The following is a 21,227-nucleotide window of genomic DNA, read 5'->3' as shown; positions in this document are numbered from 1 at the left end:
GAAGCAAACTCATATTCACCATATACCCACCACCCTCGGATTTAGGCAGACGTTGTATCTTATTCTTTTCTCTCACGACCCTTTTACGGAGATTTCATAATATACCCACTCTCTTCATGATATATGATAATATGATATTTACATGTCCAATCTGAAAGTCTACAACATCTCATTTAACAAGTGGTACAACATCCGCTGAGCACATTTGAGAACGCATTCCAACCATGTCCTACCTATACCTATCCACCGATAGCAATCTGTGATCTACTTTAATATCCTTGTGTTCGATGCGTTCACCATCACAATTTCAGTTGTCTTCTAATAGCTTCCTCCAACTCCTCCGCCTCATCTCTATCATCTACGATCTCCTTAACAGCTCTCACATCTTGATCTACTTTACCCTCCAGCTTCTCAGCATCTTTATACCTCTTCTCAAGATCTTTCTTCCCCTTCCCCATAACTTCTTCGAATTCCTCACTCCACCCTAGATGCTCTACCAATTCGTATATCCCCTGATCCGCATCTCCTTCCCAATACATATCCCTCTGGTCCTTGCTCTTGGGACTTAGGATCTTTTTGAGAGAGTCAGGTAATACACCGGAGGAAGAAGGAAGTTCGAATGGCCCAACAGGTTCTCGATTTATGAGTAATCTCGGACAATCCGATGGCACCCTGTCGACTAGCGAGGCGAAAGGTTGCACCTGGAGGGATGTACCGATTACCAATAGTAGATCACATTGTTTGAGTTCCTACATATGTCTCTCATCAGATTGATTCCGCGAAAGTAGTTCGTGGGATGGGGTGGCACTAATGTGAAAAATATCTGGACTTACCGGCAATAGGTTGAAGAATCGATCAGGTAAATTCTCACCAAAGAATACGATATCCTATTTATACCGAAAATTCAAAATCAAGTCAGCACTATATGACATGGCATAATATGAAATGATATGATTAGATCATTTCCGTTACTAAGGTATGGAAAACTTACAGGTTTCACCAATCCTCCACAAACAGTCTTATCCTTCCCCTTCTTCCCCTTGCTCTTGACCAAATTATCACACCTAACCACTTCGCCCCTCCTAACTCCCGCTCTCAAAATTTTTTCCCTATCCACTTCGGCTCTACATTCCAGACAATGCGATCTCGCAAAACTTCCATGAGCCTCAACGATCATATTTTCGGGTAATCCAGCGAGGGTTTCGAGCGTATCGATATTTTGGGTGAATGCTCTTTTCAATACCTTATGTTGATGTAGCAGGGTTAGGAAGTAATGGGTTGGTGTGGGCTAGTACAAAATGAACCGAACAGCTGTTCAGTCACGTTCTCGTTACCTTATTCCATCCTATCAATCGGATGGAGAAAACAATATATAATTTTATATATTCACTCACATGAAACTTTCCCGGATAAATCTCTTTAGCCAACTCCCAAAATGGTTCAGGTCTCTTCCTGAAAAACCCCAATTCGAAAACGGCCTCTGGGAAAGGTAAGTTGAGTTTCTGCAAGTTGTGATATAATCCCGTTTTGGGTGAACGGAAATCTGGGATTCCGGCCGAGGTCGATATGCCTGCTCCTAAAAGGAGGATTATTTTTTTGGCTATGGGATACGCGCAAAATACATATCAGCCTACATCGGGTACCGTCTGATAGTACTATGTAAGGTAAGGAGTCGAAAAAGTGGGGGGGGAGTGGGATTCAGTTGCTTAAAACTCACCTTGACCGGACGTAATGAGATTTGATACCCTCTCTAAAGCACTATTGGGGGTATGCTCTTCCACCTTGTCCTCCGTGTTCATGTGGGGATGGACTTTGGTGTTCTATCATATATGGATATGGTCAGCTCGGAGGTTACTGGGCATAAGTCCACAAAAACTGACGGTATCATGGAATGAAGAGGAGTGGGAAGAAGATCCATCAGACCTGTCTTCGTTAGATAACCCCTCATCATCATTCCGTGGTTCGTGAAATTCGACCAAAGGTTGTTTCGTATCACCAGTCCTATTTGACATATTGGAGTAGTAAGGCTGTCAGCTGATACACTCAGGTAGAGATTATGACTTACATGTCTGCTCTGGATGTATGAATCTGAGGATCTTTTGAGGAATGACAGGGTACAAGAGGGAAGTGTAAGATATCGAAGGGGAAAGGGAAAGGGGAAGGGGAAGATACGTCGAGTCAGATGTTTTTGTTCGATATATCTTCAGTAGGAATAGACAAGAAGGCAATTGGATGGGTAGTAACAAAGGTTGCATAGTTATATCACTCCTTTCATGCTCATCCACACCTCAACGTCATGTTCGAGTAGTGGGTAGTTTGAAAATAACGACACTGAAGAGTGGAGGCAGTCCACTCCCACCACTCCGATTCAGCAATTTGCCACCCAGTGAGTATTGTATGAGCAAGAGTGAGAAATGCATCAATGACTAGACGACCCATGGTCCTTGAGAGCATTATAAATATACTGATATATTATATACATATCTGGTAGGTCTTATCTACCTCTACCCATCTACAGATCCCCCTCAAAACAATCCAGACCCTTTATGTTCAGCACCAAACTTCTCTCTCGTCCATTGCCATACTTCCCTGCCCACTCTATAGTAGACAAATCCAAAGAGTGCTCCAGAGAGATGCGCAACGTGATCGAACAATCTACCCACATTGATTCAGTATCAGCTAGGAGTCAAACCAATGACGATCATAGCTGACTCACCTCCAACCTCTTATCAAACCTATAAGATCTAGCGTGACCATCCCCGCGACACCCATTCCGATCGGTACACTGACAAAGGGGATAAATATAATCCCCACGCTTGAATCGGGATAAGCACAAGCGGTGAGTGTCAAAGCGGCGTAGATAGCTCCACTGGCACCGAGAGAAGGTAATATCCCCTGGTGGGACATTAATGCTTGCGGACTGGATATCCTAGCTGGATGACTGAGGGCTTTCATCAGAGCTGGATATCTAAATATGTTTGTCCATAGATGACTTCCCAAAGAGGAGAATAGTCCAGCGGTAAGTAAGAAAGCGAGGAAATGAGGTGTATGTGTTGATGATGATAATGCTGGGAAAGAAGGAGATGAGGATATGTATGAGTATGCGGCGGAACCGAATGAGAATAAGGCGAGGGAGTTAAATGCGAGATGTGGGAGGGATTGATGTGATAGCTGGGTCGGGTATCAACCACATTAGCATAATACATCCAATTGTTTTCGGTCGGAGAAATCACTCACAACGCTAGTAAACATAGTAACGCAATTCCTCCACTCATCCCTCTTCGTACCAAAAACGATCGGTCGATGTAACCACCATTTCCTCATGAACGGTTCCAGTCTTCTGAGCTTCCACCATACGAATACGTTTCCCATGACGAAGATCAAACCCATTGGGGCGAGTTGCGCTGAGGGCGTATTGAGGTAGAATTCAGAGGCCATGACGTATGTCCGTAGAACTGGAATTAGTAGGAAATTGGGAAGGAAGGAGAGGGTGTTGGGGAGATTGTTGAGTGTCTTCTGTGCGGACTGTGAATGCGAATATCAACGTCTAAGGAAAGTTCAAGTGTGATCAGCTTGTAGAATAACCCACCCTAGCCCCCTCTAACTGCTTCGCCCTATGTATCTCTCTATCACTCGGTTGACTCTGACCCTTCCTCCACCAACTGCTCCCACCAAGCTTATCACCCCATTTCTGCGTGTCATTGTTGGTATACAGTGCAGCTGCGGCGTATCCTCCTCCACCTAGTAATCCGCAGAACTGAATACACACTCTATAATCAGCTTGCCTGTTTGTCGGATACGAAACATCGACATGCACTTACCACTATCGGACGCCATATTGACCTTCTAGGCAGCGAGCTATTCGTATAACCCGCTGGAGCAGCATATTGTCCATTCTCAATTGCCGATCTAGGTACCGCTATCCTCTTTGGCGTTATACGACCTAGTACCTGTCGTCCTGAGACCGGTGGGATGTTAGAAAAGCACCGATGAGGAAGTCTCGAGGGGCCTGCGAGGGTCGAGCGGGCGATCGGGAGGGGCAAAGATGTTATAAAAAGATTGGACATAGCGATTCTGATAGTCTACCTGTCTGTATCACCAAAAATGGGACTGCGATGGTAATACAGGACGATAAAGATGATGAGCAGAGTTGATGGAAATGAAATGAAATGAAATTTCGAGATTGCTGCTGATGCATGACGCATAGTAATCTAATGTTTCGGCATACGTAACTTATTGTATCCTCCCACTTATGAGGATGTAAATGACCACGTCATCATTTTTTCGGTTATCCGGTTATACCAGCGTGCTTTGGCCCGGTGGATGAATACGACTGTTGTTTAGTTTGCAAACTCATTTCCTCTTTCTTTCTTTCTTCAATTCGATTATCATCCATCGGCGGAGAAACAATCGCAGCAAGAGCAGATATGTCTGCTTTCCTTTCCGGAACCGCGGTGGAGTGCGGTCCAGGCAATGTACTGAAAAATGTACACAGTAGATTGGACAGGGATACGTCTCTACAGCAGGTGTGTGCTCTCAGCTATCGATTCTATTTTCCGATCAGTTAGCTGACTAAGGGCGTAACAGGACCGATTGGTATCTACACCTAACGTAGCGAGTTCTTCGAGACAGGTAAGCTGCATTTCGATTGTGATCTTGGAAGAAAGTCAGCTTATTTCATAACCTTATAGCCGTTCAAGTCCCAGGCATCCTCATATTCACCTCCAGCGCAGATCCCACAAAATGCTCAATCGGCATTCGATATCGCCTCTTTACGTCGACACCTTCCTCCTGCTCAGAGAACCTCCCTCGATCCTCCAGCTTCATCTTGGGCAGACGCGTTTGGTGTTCACACTCAATCTCAAGCTGGTCCTAGTCGACCGCAAGAGAGGACAGTGCCTCGGCAAACGCAAGCTCATTCGAACGGCTGGAGTCATGAGTACGCCCAGGCGCAAAGCAGTACGAATCCAAGTCAGCAATCGACGAGACTGTCACAACCAGTTATAGCACCTTGGAAAAGGCCACTACACTATCATGCACTCAATACATCAACTCAACCGTATCAAGCATCGTTTCAAGACCATTCTCACCCACACGCAACAGCAAAAACATTATCAGCGCCTGCCAAACAAGGTCCTCCAATCTCCCACGAACCGCTGACCGAATCACAAGATATCTTAGCTAAGACGGCTCAGACGTTTGTCGACGAGCTGGAAGGGCCTGATGGTGTACTGAAAGCAAACCCCAAGTTGGCTCAAAGCAGTTTCATATCGTTACTTAGGAAAGTTGGTAATGGGAATGTAGTGATAGATGAGGGTAAACAGACGTACGGGGATGAATTAGGAGAAGGAGCAAATTTGGTTGAGAGAGGTACGTTAATGGAAAGTACAGAAGATATCTTGGAGAATGACAAGAGTGATGGGGCGATGCACAATTGGGCGGATTCATTTAATGCGGCATTTCCAGAACAGAAGCTCAGGATGAAGAACCACGAGAACAATATCAGTACTGCTCCACCTATGGGTTATATAAATGGTGCGATACCTTCGTTGGATCGATATGATTCCCCATCACCAGCACCAAATCTCCAGACCAATTGGGAAAGCTCTTTCCAAGATCAAGAAGCGCTCATTCGATCATCCGAAAATGCCTCGAGGAAAAGTGTACATTTCGATTCTGACGTAGATTTATCATCCGCAAGTGGAGTACCTAAGACCCTGGAAGAAGCTTTGAGACATGCCACGTCTATACCTGGAATAGGTGCATCGTGGGAAGAAGAGGGATTGGATTTAGATGATTTCAACGATGAGGTGTTCATGGGATACAATGGGATGATGAAAACTGTACCTACTATCGAGGTGAATCAAGGAGTAGGAAACGATCAAAGTTGGGGTCAATTACAGGACGATTGGGAAAATTTCCAAAGAACCGAACCGGCGAAACAGCAATTGAGAGGTATGGGGGTAGATGATAGGTATTTATTTCAGAGGAAGAACCCGTACTTTGGAGTTAGCGAGGTAGCTTCGTATTGGGAGATGGCCCAGGAATCGCCAACGTTGAAAGTGAGTTATCAATTTCCTGGTTCTTTCTAAATCTTGTCAATCAGCCGGCAACTCGCAAAGGACCTTTGCATCATTGACGAAGTCGTGTTAGAAGTAATCGTGCTGATCGTTTATGTTATACTCGTTGCCAGGGCGTACTCGAACTCGAAGCGGCCGTTCAGAACTCCCCGTCATCCTTCGAAGCATGGTACAACCTAGGTTTAAAACAACAAGAGAACGAACGGGAGGAATCTGCTATATTGGCATTGTCTAAGACTATCCAACTTGAACCTGACTATAGACCTGCATACTTGGCTCTGGCAGTTAGTTATACTAACGAAAGTGAGATAGAGGCTGCTTGTACGATGTTGGAAAAATGGATTAGTCTTGGTGAAGGTTCGGGTCCCAGTACGAGTGGACTCGATGTACAAGAGGGAGGAAAATTAAGGAACAGGGCAAGGTTGATTGAAAGGTTGATCGATGTAGCTAGACAGGATCCCGAGAATGTGGATGCGGATGTACAAGTTGCTCTAGGGGTCTTGTTCAATGCCACAGAGGTAAGCTATCGACTACCTTTTCATTGTCTCGTAAGAATGGAGGTTAGCTTATGCCGATTCATTGTAGGAATACCAAAAAGCAGAAGATTGTTTCCTTGCGGCGTTGTCTGTACGACCTGATGTGAGTCCAATGTCTATCATGTCAATTGAGTACTCTGTAGGTCGAGGCTACAACCAAGCTGATGGTGATACTTTAGGATTGGCTGCTGTATAATCGGCTTGGAGCTACTTTAGCGAATAGCGGCAGATCCAACGAAGCGATTCAATATTATCGCAAAGCTTTGGAGCTCCATCCGAACTTTGTCAGAGCGCTGTAAGTGGTTTGTAGCGGACTCTTTTGAGAACAACTGTGCAACAGAATGTGTGTTGCTTACATGACATACACTTCAGATTCAACCTTGCTATATCATATATCAACCTCGGCCAATACCCCCTCTCCGCCCAGTCTGCCCTCGATGCTTTGCGATCACAGCATTCCGACGCTTCTGAGGGATACTCGTTCGGACAGGAAGGGAGTAAAGTAAAGTCGAAGGGAGTTACAAGTGAGGCATTGTGGAATGCCCTGAGAAGCGCTTGCATTCAGTGAGTTTGTATCTTCTCACCCTCACATCAATTGGCATAGAGGGACGTAGCTGATAGTCTTTGGGAACTTCGATGTAGTATGAATAGACATGATTTAGTAGGTTTGGTGGCACAACACGATTTGTCGGGTAAGTAAAGTACAGCTTCGCGATTGAGTCAGTCAGAGCTGACTTGCTTCGGATAGGATTCCCAATGAGTTTTGGTGATCTTGAGATCCAGCAATAACTTGGCATATCGTGAGAGGCATGTATAGTCCCAGAATTAAATTAGACCCATGACGAAGTGTTCATGCACCATGTACGAATCTTGTCTAATAACTCTAAATGAATCTTTATGTATGCTTCCCCTGTATAATGATCCCGCGGTATGGATCACATATTGAGCTTGTGGAGGAATCGTACTGTTCATTTTCTATCGTCTATTCTACCACACACGATACAACTTGACACAACACGATTACAGTCAAATCACGCTCTACCTTTTCCTTTCCACCATTTCCTCTCTCTATCTTGCTCCCCACTCCCACTTGAAACATCTCTCGTATATTCAATGACAATTCCATCTGTTGATAATACACTCCCACGTCCACTCAAGATCTCTTGTCTCCTCTTCCTTCTCTCCAAAATGCTCTCGGAAGTCTTACATTCCTTCCACCTATCTAAGATATCCCTCTTACTTTGTATACTGACAAACCTCGCATGGGACTTACTAATCTCCATACGGGGTTTACGCAATACGTCCGAAGGGGAAGTAGCAGCAGTGGGTGCAAGTCGTTTAGGTTTAGGATTGGAAATTTCAGAAGATATTCCACGTGTTGTAGATTCTATTGAACGAATGGCACCTGATAGAGGTTGAGTTACCAGACCTATACCTATCAGTCATATAGTTAGCTCAACTCAAGGTATTTCAAATAAACTGATCCTAGTAAGTCAGAGAAGAGAGAAGAAAGACAAACTTACTCCCACCTACTAATCCAAATACACCTCCGATGAGATTCTACAATGAAGATCAGCCGTCAAACCCATAACTGAATTACTATATGAAATACACTTACACCCCTTTTCAGAGGATCCAAAGGACCGTTGACAAACCCTTTTACACCATCTTTCACTCCCTCTGTCATCTCCCTCCGAGCCTCTTTCATACCAGATTTGAAATCTGTGATCGGTTGAGGGCCATCACTAGTTTGAGTGATTGGTGTCGCTTCGTTGTATATCGAATCTACAATATAATCCAGTAGGATAAGGTTAGTCCTGATTTGTGCCGTGAATAATTTAAGGTTGATGATTGACTTACAAATTTGTTGAGAGGATATGTCTACCTCTCTCGAAGGGGACTAAAGACATCAAATGAAACACTATCAATCACACGCAATCGATATTTCAATATTCAAGAATGGTGGCACTCACATCACCTCCAAATAGATACTTTACACTCTGTATCGATTCACTCAAAGCTAAGAAGAAAGCTTGCACACCACCTATCATCGGATCTGAATCCGCTTGAGTGACAGCATACTCCTTGGGACCTAACACAAAGATTTCCCAATTATATCAATTTTGGATGCGTAAAATTGATTGTACAAGTTATTTCTTATAAGACACTTACGATTTAAAAGTAATTCGTTAAATTCCAATTTACCTTGTTCGACCAACACACCGGCAACTACGGACGATAAGAGGACGTTGTATTTGGGATGATACCACATCGCATTATATTGGGGCGCTATATCACATCTGAATTTTGCCATTAGACCGTCAATTACCATCAAATAGTAGATGATAGTGACAATGACTCACCTCATGTTGAGTAATGGCAGATGACAATGAATCGATTTAACAGCTTCTTTTACCCCATCTGAAGATCTGACACTCTCGGCTAGCTGTTTAGCTATCACTTTCCTTTCGGGAAATAAAGCTCCGTCGAGTGCCACACTGAGGGATTCGACGGTCACTTGAGATAGGGTGATTGGACGTGGGGACGCTCCTAAATGGGATAATCGCTCGGGCCAATACCTGCATGGTAAGCAAGGTTGCCATTGTTAAGCTTTCGCAGTATCCGTTTTGATCGTCCATAGGATTCAGGGATACTCACATATCTCCTGTAGAGAGGGTGATAGCGATTGAAGGGGCGGAGTATTTTATAGCCAAAGTGGCCATGTATGAGCCTAGGAAACAGACACGATCAATATAATCCCATCTAATCCAATAAAAGCAATAATCTTTCGCTTACTTCCATCATAGATGATTGCCGATACTTTGTTATCGCTTAACAGCCAAGAAGCTGCTTCTTGATCTATATCCATTCACGGATTAGCATTGATGATTCTTGCCGAAAGCATATATATCGACTGACCATCCAGAACAAATACATCCGAGGGGAGTTGTCCGGAATTTTCCATCCCTCTGATAGTTAGAATCGCACTATATCCCATCTTCTTTAGTCCCCCGGCTAGGGAGCTCACTGCGAAAAAGATGCATCCTCAGTCAATCTATGGTTAACCAAGAAAGGATGATTTGCACTCACCTACACTTTCTTTGAGATCTGCATCGATCATACTCAAATCCAAGCTGCAGATACACGATCGTACGGGTCAGACGCAGGCAGAAGATAACTTTCACCCAGAGAGTATATTGACCTACTTTACATATATGGTAGATTCACTCTTCTCTAAAAATCTCGATAGTTCTTCACTTGGTCGATAGGCAGTATCATCATCGTAAATGAATCCAGTGACATCTACAAGGACGATGATCAGCAAGCAATTTCCTCCATCCTCAAATAACCATAAACGTATGTATGTGATATACAATAAAGAACAAACAATTAATGAAGACCACTCACCTATATGTCCTTTCCAATCATCTGCTTTCTTCCTCAACTCCCCATCCCATATATACGTTATTGGTATCTTCAATCTATCCAAAACCGCCGGGCCAGTACTTGCATCAAGTGATTGAAGACCTAACGGGACTTGTCGAAAGTTCTTATTTATCGCTTCACCTAGTTCATGCCATATTCTAATACCCTCAGTCTATTAGCTATGGCCTGATCACATACTATTGAAGATACGGTCCAATAGACTTACAGGTTTTCTGATAATGCATAAGATAGATAGTTCGAAATATTTCCCGGGGTATTGGATTGGGTGAGGGTTGTCTGAGGATGTGGGAATGAGATGGTAGGTGATATAGGTTTATCTATCAGGGATACGAGATCAATCGTATCAATAACTAGCCATATTTTTCATTGAACAAGGTGTGATATTCCCGGAGCATAACAGATCCAGAAACTAGACCTAGACAAGGATTTGGACTTGACCTTGGACTTACCAGAAATGATATGAAGTGGGATTCCATACAATTCCGCAAGGTGAACATGAGCCAAGGTATCAGGATAAGAAATGATCAGATCCGCTGCGAAAGGAGAACCGGTGGATGAACAGGGTAAGTATGTTGAGTGATATAGGCTTCGAAGGGTAGTTTCCATCTGACGGGGATCTATCGAAATAGTAATGAGAAACGCACTGATGTCAGCCGACTATTTTTGTATGCCAAGAACCCAAAATCCAAGAATCACGAATTAAGAACCACATTGAGAGATAGGAGAGGATTTATCCCTCGCTAGATCACACCGTGCTGTGATCTTCTCAGGTTCGCTGGGCTTAAAAACTGTAACTCACCATCCGACCAATTCTTTATACTAAACTTAGGTCCCGCCAATACATCATAAAATTCCAAATTATCATCCAGCCTCTGTCCATCAATTGCCTTCAATCCGTATAATCTCTCTTTATATCTCATGATAGTATCCCGATGAACTTCTTGAGTGGATATTCGTACGCGGTGAGAATGGCTTTTGATAAGTTCCAATGAGATCAATAATAAAGGTATAAGGCCGACTATCAATACCCATCAAGGGACGAGGTCAGTCAAAATTCACCTTGCAACTTTTCAAGGCAAAATATCATGGCGAGAGATGAGTACCACTCACACTCATCACCGAGATAGAACACTACGATATTCAATGGAGGTACCGGTCCACTTCCATTCGGATCGATGGCATACTCTTTGACATCAGGTGTTATACCATTCTGTAAATCCCCAAAGGTGTTCAGCGATTTATCTTGATCTTCTAGTTTCAGTTTTAGCGAAATATCAATCTTGTCCTTTTTGGTTTTCGACCAAGATGCCGAGGAGTCTAATGTATTGCTTGTCGAGGTGAAAGATCGAGGATCTATAGGTTTTATATAACCACCATTAGCCAGACGTGAGATTACATGAAGACAGTGGGAAGGCACTATCATACCTTGTGATCCTACTATACCTTGTCTAGATGTCGAAGGGGCATTCCGCTGGTATGGCGGTGGTGGTATATCATCATGATAGTCTTGGTCTTCGGACATGGTGGAATTTCTCTTATTCTTGGTCCTAGATGTATGTGTACTCTATCTCAAGCAGTCTACGATATCTATGTTTATACATTACTTTCCTATCCACAACTCGTCTATTTATAGTCGGACAGACCATTCGAACATTGCGATGAACACTCCTCGCGTTCCGTCGGAAGTTACAGGACGAAAGCGATCTGGCAACCGAGTTCATAACCCAAGATCTCAATAGCACAAACGACTGTCATTCATCGAGTAACTGACCCAACGAGAGAGATTATATAGATCAAGCCACCATACACAACTTGACAGACCAGAATAATACCATGCTACGGAATTGAAAATATTGTCCATTGATTGATATGTTATATGTACAGACCAAGTTACAGAGAAGTTTCATGGACAGATCAGAAATCAACCGACCAACTCTCAAACTAGTTGATCCGATCTGAAATGAATCGAGGATGACCGATACAAGAAGTGTTCTGTCCATCGGACATAAGACTTGATCACACACGGTCACACAATCCTCCACCACCCTTACCTCCTTAAGATACCCCACGCAGTCACGAGAGTAATCAAAAGACTAGTGAACATCGCCAAATGAGCAGGTTGAGAGAAAGTCTCAAACGCACTTGAACATGTCGAGCAGGTCCAGCCGTCTGATCAAAAAGGAGTACCAAAAACATCAGCAACTAGCCCTCTACATTTTCTACTAATATTCCCCTCTCCCTTCATCCTCTCTGGGCTCCAAACCATCTTTCTATCTTCATTGATTAGGATCGTATTGAGCCCACTCACCAGACAAACTTGTGTACCCGCCAGGTCGATACATCATAAAGTTCGTACCAGCATACGGACTAAGATAACCCCCCTTCACGGCCGACCCATCCCCCCTCTCATCATATATCTTCAAGACGTAAGTGGCCTCTGCGAAGGGTACTTGACCTGGGATCTGCTCCCAGTCGTATGGATTCCATACTACCTGAGTTGTATTTCCTGGAAAGACATTGGCGGAGGCATTACCTGATGGTGTGGGGTTGGGCCCAACGGGGTAGACATTCCCGTTCGCTGAGCAGGAGGCAACGACGGTGAGGGATGTGGGGGTGACACTGTGGGTGGAAATTAACGGGGTTTGCGATGTGTTGTGTTGTATTTTGGGAGATGGGATGTGCGAGGATAGATTGGAGGATGATCGGAGTGTAATGTAATGATCGAGCGACAGAGAAAGAGAGAGGGAGAAATCGATTAGCGTTGATACTACTCACACAGAAGACACGGACGGCCAATGATCATCTCTTGCACCTAATCCTCCATCTCCACATGAATCAATGATCAGAAGTCCCCACTCACTATAAGCTAGTCATATTCCAACCAAAAGTTATCCAACTATCCTTCGCAATCTTATAATAACTAGCACTAGCCGTTGAGGGAGGTTGAGTGACTGTTATACCACCTGCTGCCGCGGTAGCAGGAATAGATATCGAAGTGCTATTTCGACTACCTGATCCTGAAGCCGAGGCTGAAGCTGAACCGGATGGACGAGGTGTAGCTGATTGCGATTGGGACATTGTGAGTGGAACGAGTCGATATCAATACGATGATGTGATGTATGAAGAAGGGTATTCTTCAACGTGCTGCTAGTGAATGATCTTTTTTGAATAGGGCTGACGCTGACGCTGAGGCTTGTTTTCGTGATCGTAAAAGTAGGTCGTGGGGAACGTGAAAAAGTGATTATCGTAAGTCAAGTCTGCTTATGAGGGATGGGGAATGCTAGAAGATGCAAATATGCAGTATGTGATGATGGACCGAGGGTATGCTAATGCTATATTGATGAGATGAAAAGTGAAAATACAAATGAAAACGACAATAATACAAAGGAGAGGATTGAGTGTATTCAGTTCGAATACCAACGTACTGTATTGTATGGGAAAGAAAAAAGTAGAAAGAGACACCGTGCACAGCCCCTGGTGAGCTCGAAATATCTCAAATCGCCGCTCGACTTCCCTTTGTTCGTATCCACAAGTTCACCCCTACAGAGTGCATATCCAACCACTCATCAAGTATCGTCCATCTATGAGTATGTGGATATCTTATGCATCGGAGGATCAGACTTGTATGCTTTGTAACCACCCAATCACTTGAGATGGACTCGGGAAAGATCTCTTGATTCCCCCTGAATGATGAAACATGAAACCAAACTCACTCGAACACGTGAATGACTTTTCTGACAGATCCAACACGTGTTTTTAGCTGGAATCGAGAAAATCATGTCGGTGATCACCGATCTGATCTTTACGTCGAGTGGACTCGAACATGAGAAGACTTCTGAGATAAGATACAACAGATGGTAACTCTGTGGGTATATTCATACTCTCAAGTATACAGACAATCGCCAAAAGAGCAACTGTATGACCATACATAAGATGACACAATCAAACGATGATCCCTCTCCTGGTCAAGTGAAATATAAATATGTCAATTCCGAAGAGATCGCTAAGAGAGCCAGAGTGACGATAGAGAAAGTATCACCCGAACAGCTGTAAGTGTTAATGCACACATACACATGTGTATACAACATTTACCACTAGAGACAAGATCTTACTATCCAATCTGGTCCAAAGCTCATTATATATCCTATAGACCCCTCTACGCTCCTCGTCTATCAGCAATCGTCCACTCCCACATGCTCCTAGACATGTCCACATTCTTCACATTCCCTTACACCCTCTCTGACTCACTTCACCTCTTCAACAATATCTCCTCTCAGCTAGTCTCCCCCTCTGCCAAGCCATCATTCCCACCGCCATTAGGGGGGATCGTAATGTTCGTAGCGAAATTATACCCTTCCGAACAACCCTTAGAGTCAATAGATATGGAAGGGAACCCTACAGCATACCCAGAAATAGTGGGCAGTGTCCAACTTGGGTTTGCATCCATGCCTAATGGAGCGTTCAGAAGTGAAGTGAAGAAGATGTTGGTTGATACGCGTTATGGAGGTAGGGGGGTTGGTAAAGCTTTATTGAGGGGCTTGGAAGAAGAGGCGAGGAAGTGGGGAAGTACAACTTGTGTAAGTTGGTCCAACCTACAAACAGATGAACATAAACGTATTGTATTTGTAGTAACAATTCAACTATTCACTCATATATTTCTGAGACGAACGCCTCCCATGCTGTGATGAAGGGGAACACTTACGATATGATCTTCGATTACAGATGCTAGATACCGAGCAAAACTCGTTCGGAGAGAAATTATACAGATCGTGCGGATGGACTGAACTAGGCGTGATACCTAGATTTCATTGGCCGCCTGATAAGTCCGAACAACGGTCAACGGTGTTTTTCTACAAGCATTTGGATGTAGATGAGGACAATCCAAACAGTCAGGTCGAAAAGAGACAAATTGCGAATGGGAATTTTAATTGAATGATACCTACCCACATTCAGTTAATACATCTCGCCACAAGACACTGGATCGAATCCACTCTCGAGATGGGGATATGGTTAATTTGTGCTAGATCAGATCAGATTAGCATTATTATAGGCCATCATGACACGATAGAAAATAGAGGGATAGATGAAACGATATGTTAATCGCGTTTTAGATTAGCCATATGACATGCGTAGCGCATTAGTCTGTGTGCAGACTTGATCAGTGGGTTAGAGTCGTAACGTTGTGGATGATAGATCATACAAAGATACAGTATGCATACAATCTCATACTCATTCGAATCAATCTTGATCTTCATCTGCACGATACTTCGTTTAAGTTTCTCATTTGTCTATCCGAAGTCTGTTCGGTTGATCACGACGAGCCGATTTATTGAGTGGTGACCACTTGGTCGGCCTCTGTAAGAAGAATCACGGACAAGCATGACGTCAGTACATATCCCAACAATAAGGAAGAGGAAGAAACACGATCATGGTGATTATGGTGATGAGTACGGAGACAGATGAAATACTACTCACCAACATTCTCTACCACATCGTGGTCACCTCCGAAATCAGCTTGGAGAGTTGAAAAGTCCGCTTCGGGGAGACGAACAGTTATGAACGGGAGGACTGTGCGACGAATTGGGAAGTTATCAGTTCAGCGCACATTTAATTATAATTAAGGACGAGGGGGCGAACATATGAAAGATCGATGTAGACAGTACTACTCACTCTTGGAATTGATATTATCATCTTTGACGACAGTTGCTCCTGATCATACAGAACCAAATCATCAATCTATGTCACCACCAAGAGGCTTCTCATTTTATTGTGAATAGCGTTGTACCCACCTTTAGCTTGAAGGTCTTGGATGATCTTTTGTCTTTCCTCGGTAGAAGATGATTTCTTAAATTGCACGATGACTACGAACGTTCCCAACCACCCTGTCAGCTTTGTCCCTTGTCTGATATCCCTTGTGAGACAGAGGTAGCGGCAATTGCGATATGATCGAAGCTTAAGCGTGGGAACTTGGAGTCTTTATAGATCTACACGGCCAACCAATATCCGAAGGGCATAGTGGAGCACGGACAATGCACTTACCGTCTTTATCAGCCATATTGTTGGTTATCTCGTTGAAGGTCAATTGATAAGCTGATGTGGTGATCAGAGTGAAGTAGAGGAAGAATATGAATGATTTGAATGACAGTGATAATTGCATTGTTTGATTGATGTGCAGAATAGATGGATGGATGGGATGGGATGGATGGATGGTGGCAACAATGGCGTGTTGTGTTGTGATAACCGTCATGACCATGACCATATGGGTACTACTGTGGCGGAGATGTCCGCTGAGCAGGGCTCGGCATAGGATGCCAATGACGTCAGTAAGAGATTTGGGATGTCCGAAGACCGACTGTCGTTGTTGTTGTCTTGTCTCACTAAACAACGACAAATTCTCACGGTTAGTGATCGATTCCCTCTAATTTGGGTCTATCTGATAGGGATAAGATTGATTGATCGTTGGAGCGCGCAGTAGAGGTAGCAACCGTTTCAAAGTAAATGATGTATTGAAAGCAAACAATTGGTGGATAGTGCGCCAAGAGTGCTCCTACATTGTCCCAATGCCAATGACAATGCCAATGCCGGGTGAACATGCAAGTGTAATGTCCATACACTCAATGCACAGCACATAGCCTCGTCGGAAAATATAAAAATATATAAAGAAAGGGTGATCGAATGAACCTATGCATACTTGACACTTGACACTTCCTTTCCTCGTTTCTCTTTTTTTGTACAAGTGGGTATTGGTATCCGGTTCATACCGTAATTAAAGATCGTCACTGCAATAATCGAATCCATCAACTATATATATAACAACAACGTCGTCAACAATCTATCGCCTCTTCGTTCCATCACAGTACATCCTATTCATATCCAGTAATTTATGAACATAACCTACTACAAAGCAATCAAGCATGTCACCGCATCGTAAATTAAGCATATCATCCAAACGACACCCAACTCAAATCCAAGATATATTCCTCGGCTTAGCCCTCTCCCTCTCACCTCAACCTACCGACAGAAAGCCCGATGGGAGTGATCCAGGAAGAGAGCTGGAATATTCCGCGGTGTTGCACGATGGTACGGGTGTAGTTGAGTCGGAGACGTTCCACACGAGATATTATTCTCATGGTAAAGAAGGGGACGATCTGGCAGAGGAGAATAAGAGGATTGGAAGAGAGGTGTTGGGGTTGATCAGGAGTATCCAAACTGATAAAGGGATGAATGTGAGTTAGTCCATATCTATATAATAGCATATCTTATGGACCTTTTTCTGTCAGTGACCTAATACTAATGCGACGTACTGTCAGGTCCGAATGGTAGCTGTTGCTGAACCTGTTCCAAAAGAATTCAAAGGTCATCAAGGAGTACAGTTCTTCTCGACATTATGGTTACACGTTGATGTGATCCCGTGAGTGACGCCTAGACCTCGACTTACATGATTCTCCTCTGATTCGAGCTGATTGCATGCGAAACAAAACAGCATCCTCGTTAATCCATCTACATCAATCTTCACCAAACTCCCTGCTCCCTCCACTTCAGCTAGCGCTACCGCAGCTATCAGTGCAGGTGTGAAACATCTTCATCCTGTATGTGCAGTACCCTGTCATTGCACACTCGAGGCTATAGCATGTATTGACAATCGAGTGTTTCACTTGTATAGGCAACCCACTCAGCTACTACAGCCGATGTCGATCCGGTCGATCACTCCGTCCAAGTAGACTGCAATGGTCAGGTCAAACTTTGCAGCATCTTGCAATATAAAGAAAGTTCAAGTGAAGCTGTAAGCTACTTCATCATTTCTGACGCTCAGCATTCGGTAGCTAATTGAGCCATCTAGCTCTGGGACAGATTTACTGCCCTTGCTGATCACCTGGTCAAGAATAACATTTCGATCTCTTTCTTCTCTGCTACTCCTCAAGGTGAGTCTGAACTGTACATCTTACTTGGTTATCACAGCGAGAATGTTGACTTATATTGAATTGATAGGTGGTGGTGTCGCTCTGATGAGACATGCTATGATCAGACTCTGGAGGATGGTTGGCTTAAAGGTCAAATGGTGAGTTTGTCTTCACCCCTCCTCTCCTCGATTTCCCGTTCCCTGATTTGTTATTGATATATCAATTTCCCCGTCATATTTAGGTACGTGCCAGAAGGACACCCAACCGTATTCGACATCACCAAGCGAAAGTTCCATAACGTCCTTCAAGGTGTCGCACCGCAAGATATGGATTTGACAGACGAAGATAAGAAATGGTTCGAACTTTGGACTGAACAGAACTGTAAGCTTCCCTTCGAACATATGCTTCAACCTTGTAGCATGTGAGTACTGATGCCGATGAAACTAGACGAATCGTTCTGGAGTAACGGCGCGATCGACGCTTCTATCATCGTCATTGATGATCCCCAGCGTGAGTTGAACCATACACTCTTCTCAACTGCATAAAGGACATTCCTGATACAGAAAGACGCTCCGATATATAGTCACCGCCCTCATCCCTATTATCAAGAAGAAACGACCAGATGCCAAGATCATCTTCAGATCTCATATACAAAGTGAGCTCTTACGCTCTTTGCCGCCGCAATACAAACACACTCATATATCATTGTCATAGTCCAATCTGATTTAACGGATGATCCTCAAACGATGCAACATCGAACATGGAATTACTTGTTCGACTTTATCAAGGATGTAGATCTGTTTTTGGCTGTGAGTGATCTGGCTGGATCAAGAGGGGTTTCCCACTCGCTTATTTGCACATCTTAGCACCCCGTCAAATTCTTTGTTCCCAAGAATGTTCATGAGACCTTACCCGTACTCTATATGGCTCCTTCCACCGAGTGAGTATTGTCACCAAGTGACCCTTCACAATGACTGACCACTTTTGGTACGTATTTAGCCCCCTCGATGGTCTCAACAAGCCATACGGTCGAGCTTCTGTGAGGTACTTCCGACAGTACTTCAATCAACTCTCACTTCAACAATGTGGTGTACATATCGATTGGGATAGGGGCTATGTCTGTCAAATTGCACGATTTGACCCTTCCAAGGGTGAGTGAACGTAAATGAGCCAGATGATGCTGGTGTCGATTTATCTCCAGTATTCGCTGACATTGCTAATATAGGTATCGACGACCTCCTCGCCGCGTATCTTCAGTTCCGAAAGAAGCTCGAAAACTCTGCCAAACCTCCTGTCGATGGTGGTCCTCAATTGATCATCATGGGTCATGGAAGTGTCGACGATCCCGATGGATCATGGATCTACGAGAAGCTCCACGATACTCTCGGTACCAAGGAGTATGCCCTCGTTCGAGATGACGTAGCTGTCGTTCGAGCTCCTCCAAGTGATTCGATCTTAGGATGTATCCTTCAAGGAGCATGGGTCGCTACGCAATTATCTACCAGGGAAGGGTTCGAAGTGAAAGTGACTGAAGCTGTTAACAAGAGTGTACCGATCATAGCTTCCGACGCAGGTGGTATACCTTTACAGGTGAAACATGGAAAGAATGGATGGATTGTACCTACTGGAGATAGATCAGCTGTGGCTAATTTGTTATATGATATTTGGGAAGGAAAAGTATCTGTTCATCGAGATTTGTCAGGAGCCAATAGGGATCTGGACGGTAAGACTGATCCGAACTCTATTGCTCAAGCCTGGGTGGGAGATTTCGATAAAGAAGCTCAAAAGGTACATGCCGACGAAGGTGCTACATCGGAAGATTTCTGGACGGTTGGAAATTCGACGAGATGGATGTTGTTATTCGATCGATTGTTAGGTCTATCTCCTGAAGATAATGTTTCTCAATCACCCAACGGCAACGGTAGAGAGAGTACATTAGGTAAAGCAGAAGAATTTGGCAAAGTGAAAATAACGGAAAAACAAGTTGGTTTATTGAAATCTATGGAAGTAGGGAAGAAATTGAATGATAAAGGGATAGATGGAGTTAATGTTTGGGAGATGGTAATGGGTGATGATATGATAAAAGGCGAAGGTGAATTGATTTAACCAAGTAGTATCAGTAGTGGTTAAGGATAATTAGTAGTACTCGTACTATATGCCTACCTGGAGAAAAGAAAACATACATACCATACTGCTTGACATATATATATATATAGGTGAACATGATATATATTCATCTGTGTAATTTTTGAATATGCTTGCTTGGTAGTTTATATAAAGAAGGCAAATGAAATGAAATGTGAAGAAAACGTATATGCCAATAGACGCAGCATTGAGCGATGAGCAACCAAGGCACAGTTGCAGTAGCTGGTCTTGATTGATATCGGGTTATGTTCATATGTATGTAGAGTATAGCAGCAAGGACACTTTTCGAATGCAGATGAACTGATTGTATCCTGATCATGTAGCTAGCATCCACCATGGGGGACCACGCCTTGAGCAGATGTTCGTTCTCGTAATGAACTCAGGGTAGTACTAGTAACAAGGTGGATGAGTGCTCAACAAGCTTATAGGCGTTTTTTTGTTCTCTAACTGCATAGGACGCGTTTCATAGATCATCAAGAAGATTGAGGTATTAAACCTCACTTGCACGTACCATACTGTTCAAACATATACGTATCACACATTGACGACCAACATTCACGTCTCTCAGAATCGAGCATCAACAAGAGTAGGTCTGGACTTGATATCCTAGGGTCAAAGTAACGAACCACCGACAGGCAAGAGTCACATCTATAGTCACATCTACAGTCACAGGTATACGGACCGTGCTTGCGAGTACCAACACATTTCGACATTTCATCACGTCCACTCCTGCTCTATACGTTTCATCTATCAAGAATCATCATCTAATCTATCTGTAACAATACTTCAGTCAATATCAACACCTGACCATCACCATCACACGTCAACGTCACCACCAACGTCCAATCACTTTCTAACGCTTCAACGCTCAACGCATATCCACGCTCTCTTTCGCATCTCACCACACCTCAAAAATACTCGACCAGCTAAATTCAATCATAGACTTCTTCTTGGCTATTAGCATAGGGTCAGTCAGCACAGATAATCAGCATCATCATCACGCAGCAAGTCGTGGAGCTGGATCAAACTACTTCTCACTTCTGATCCATTCCATTACTGTCTATCATTGGTCCGTTTCCTCAGATATGTTACCTCGAATTCTCACATTATCACATTCC

General features: G+C 43.7%; 8 protein-coding genes across 8 annotated transcripts; 3 read left to right on the top strand and 5 right to left on the bottom strand.

Moving 5' to 3' along the window:
* Positions 1-299: 299 nt before the first annotated feature.
* Positions 300-2,012, bottom strand: V865_001942 (uncharacterized protein; the record flags this gene model as incomplete). The annotated part of the gene is made up of 6 exons (XM_066225756.1): positions 300-749; positions 834-887; positions 992-1,288; positions 1,395-1,600; positions 1,718-1,820; positions 1,881-2,012. The coding sequence occupies 6 exons, from the start codon at positions 2,010-2,012 to the stop codon at positions 300-302; spliced, it is 1,242 nt and encodes a 413-aa protein (XP_066081853.1).
* A 513-nt stretch (positions 2,013-2,525) lies between these two features.
* Positions 2,526-4,067, bottom strand: V865_001941 (uncharacterized protein; the record flags this gene model as incomplete). Its single annotated transcript, XM_066225755.1, has 5 exons — positions 2,526-2,655; positions 2,717-3,171; positions 3,238-3,525; positions 3,590-3,757; positions 3,822-4,067. 5 exons carry the CDS (start codon positions 4,065-4,067, stop codon positions 2,526-2,528), a joined length of 1,287 nt encoding a protein of 428 aa, XP_066081852.1.
* A 360-nt stretch (positions 4,068-4,427) lies between these two features.
* V865_001940 (uncharacterized protein) lies at positions 4,428-7,405 on the top strand (the record flags this gene model as incomplete). The annotated part of the gene is made up of 9 exons (XM_066225754.1): positions 4,428-4,526; positions 4,588-4,632; positions 4,692-6,062; positions 6,194-6,598; positions 6,666-6,719; positions 6,796-6,911; positions 6,989-7,180; positions 7,259-7,308; positions 7,365-7,405. 9 exons carry the CDS (start codon positions 4,428-4,430, stop codon positions 7,403-7,405), a joined length of 2,373 nt encoding a protein of 790 aa, XP_066081851.1.
* A 242-nt stretch (positions 7,406-7,647) lies between these two features.
* Positions 7,648-11,585, bottom strand: V865_001939 (uncharacterized protein; the record flags this gene model as incomplete). Its single annotated transcript, XM_066225753.1, has 17 exons — positions 7,648-8,051; positions 8,140-8,176; positions 8,235-8,401; positions 8,477-8,516; positions 8,590-8,708; positions 8,789-8,916; positions 8,980-9,195; positions 9,275-9,347; positions 9,413-9,475; positions 9,536-9,643; positions 9,707-9,750; positions 9,823-9,919; positions 10,025-10,200; positions 10,269-10,380; positions 10,513-10,680; positions 10,863-11,081; positions 11,174-11,585. The coding sequence occupies 17 exons, from the start codon at positions 11,583-11,585 to the stop codon at positions 7,648-7,650; spliced, it is 2,583 nt and encodes an 860-aa protein (XP_066081850.1).
* Positions 11,586-12,110: 525 nt separating this feature from the next.
* On the bottom strand, positions 12,111-13,141 carry V865_001938 (uncharacterized protein; the record flags this gene model as incomplete). Its single annotated transcript, XM_066225752.1, has 3 exons — positions 12,111-12,232; positions 12,372-12,682; positions 12,924-13,141. The coding sequence occupies 3 exons, from the start codon at positions 13,139-13,141 to the stop codon at positions 12,111-12,113; spliced, it is 651 nt and encodes a 216-aa protein (XP_066081849.1).
* An 855-nt stretch (positions 13,142-13,996) lies between these two features.
* V865_001937 (uncharacterized protein) lies at positions 13,997-14,995 on the top strand (the record flags this gene model as incomplete). The annotated part of the gene is made up of 3 exons (XM_066225751.1): positions 13,997-14,112; positions 14,214-14,640; positions 14,786-14,995. The coding sequence occupies 3 exons, from the start codon at positions 13,997-13,999 to the stop codon at positions 14,993-14,995; spliced, it is 753 nt and encodes a 250-aa protein (XP_066081848.1).
* Positions 14,996-15,389: 394 nt separating this feature from the next.
* Positions 15,390-16,220, bottom strand: V865_001936 (uncharacterized protein; the record flags this gene model as incomplete). Its single annotated transcript, XM_066225750.1, has 5 exons — positions 15,390-15,418; positions 15,539-15,631; positions 15,734-15,772; positions 15,853-15,924; positions 16,103-16,220. The coding sequence occupies 5 exons, from the start codon at positions 16,218-16,220 to the stop codon at positions 15,390-15,392; spliced, it is 351 nt and encodes a 116-aa protein (XP_066081847.1).
* Positions 16,221-16,977: 757 nt separating this feature from the next.
* On the top strand, positions 16,978-20,070 carry V865_001935 (uncharacterized protein; the record flags this gene model as incomplete). Its single annotated transcript, XM_066225749.1, has 13 exons — positions 16,978-17,289; positions 17,374-17,474; positions 17,547-17,652; positions 17,727-17,846; positions 17,904-17,985; positions 18,053-18,122; positions 18,206-18,345; positions 18,412-18,474; positions 18,548-18,619; positions 18,679-18,773; positions 18,831-18,904; positions 18,964-19,115; positions 19,190-20,070. 13 exons carry the CDS (start codon positions 16,978-16,980, stop codon positions 20,068-20,070), a joined length of 2,268 nt encoding a protein of 755 aa, XP_066081846.1.
* Positions 20,071-21,227: the final 1,157 nt, after the last annotated feature.

The sequence above is a fragment of the Kwoniella europaea genome, chromosome 1 (genome assembly GCF_036810445.1).
Source record: "Kwoniella europaea PYCC6329 chromosome 1, complete sequence".
NCBI lineage: Eukaryota > Fungi > Basidiomycota > Tremellomycetes > Tremellales > Cryptococcaceae > Kwoniella > Kwoniella europaea.
The sequence above is the reverse complement of the archived record's forward strand: the minus strand, read 5'-3'. Positions and strand labels throughout refer to the sequence as shown.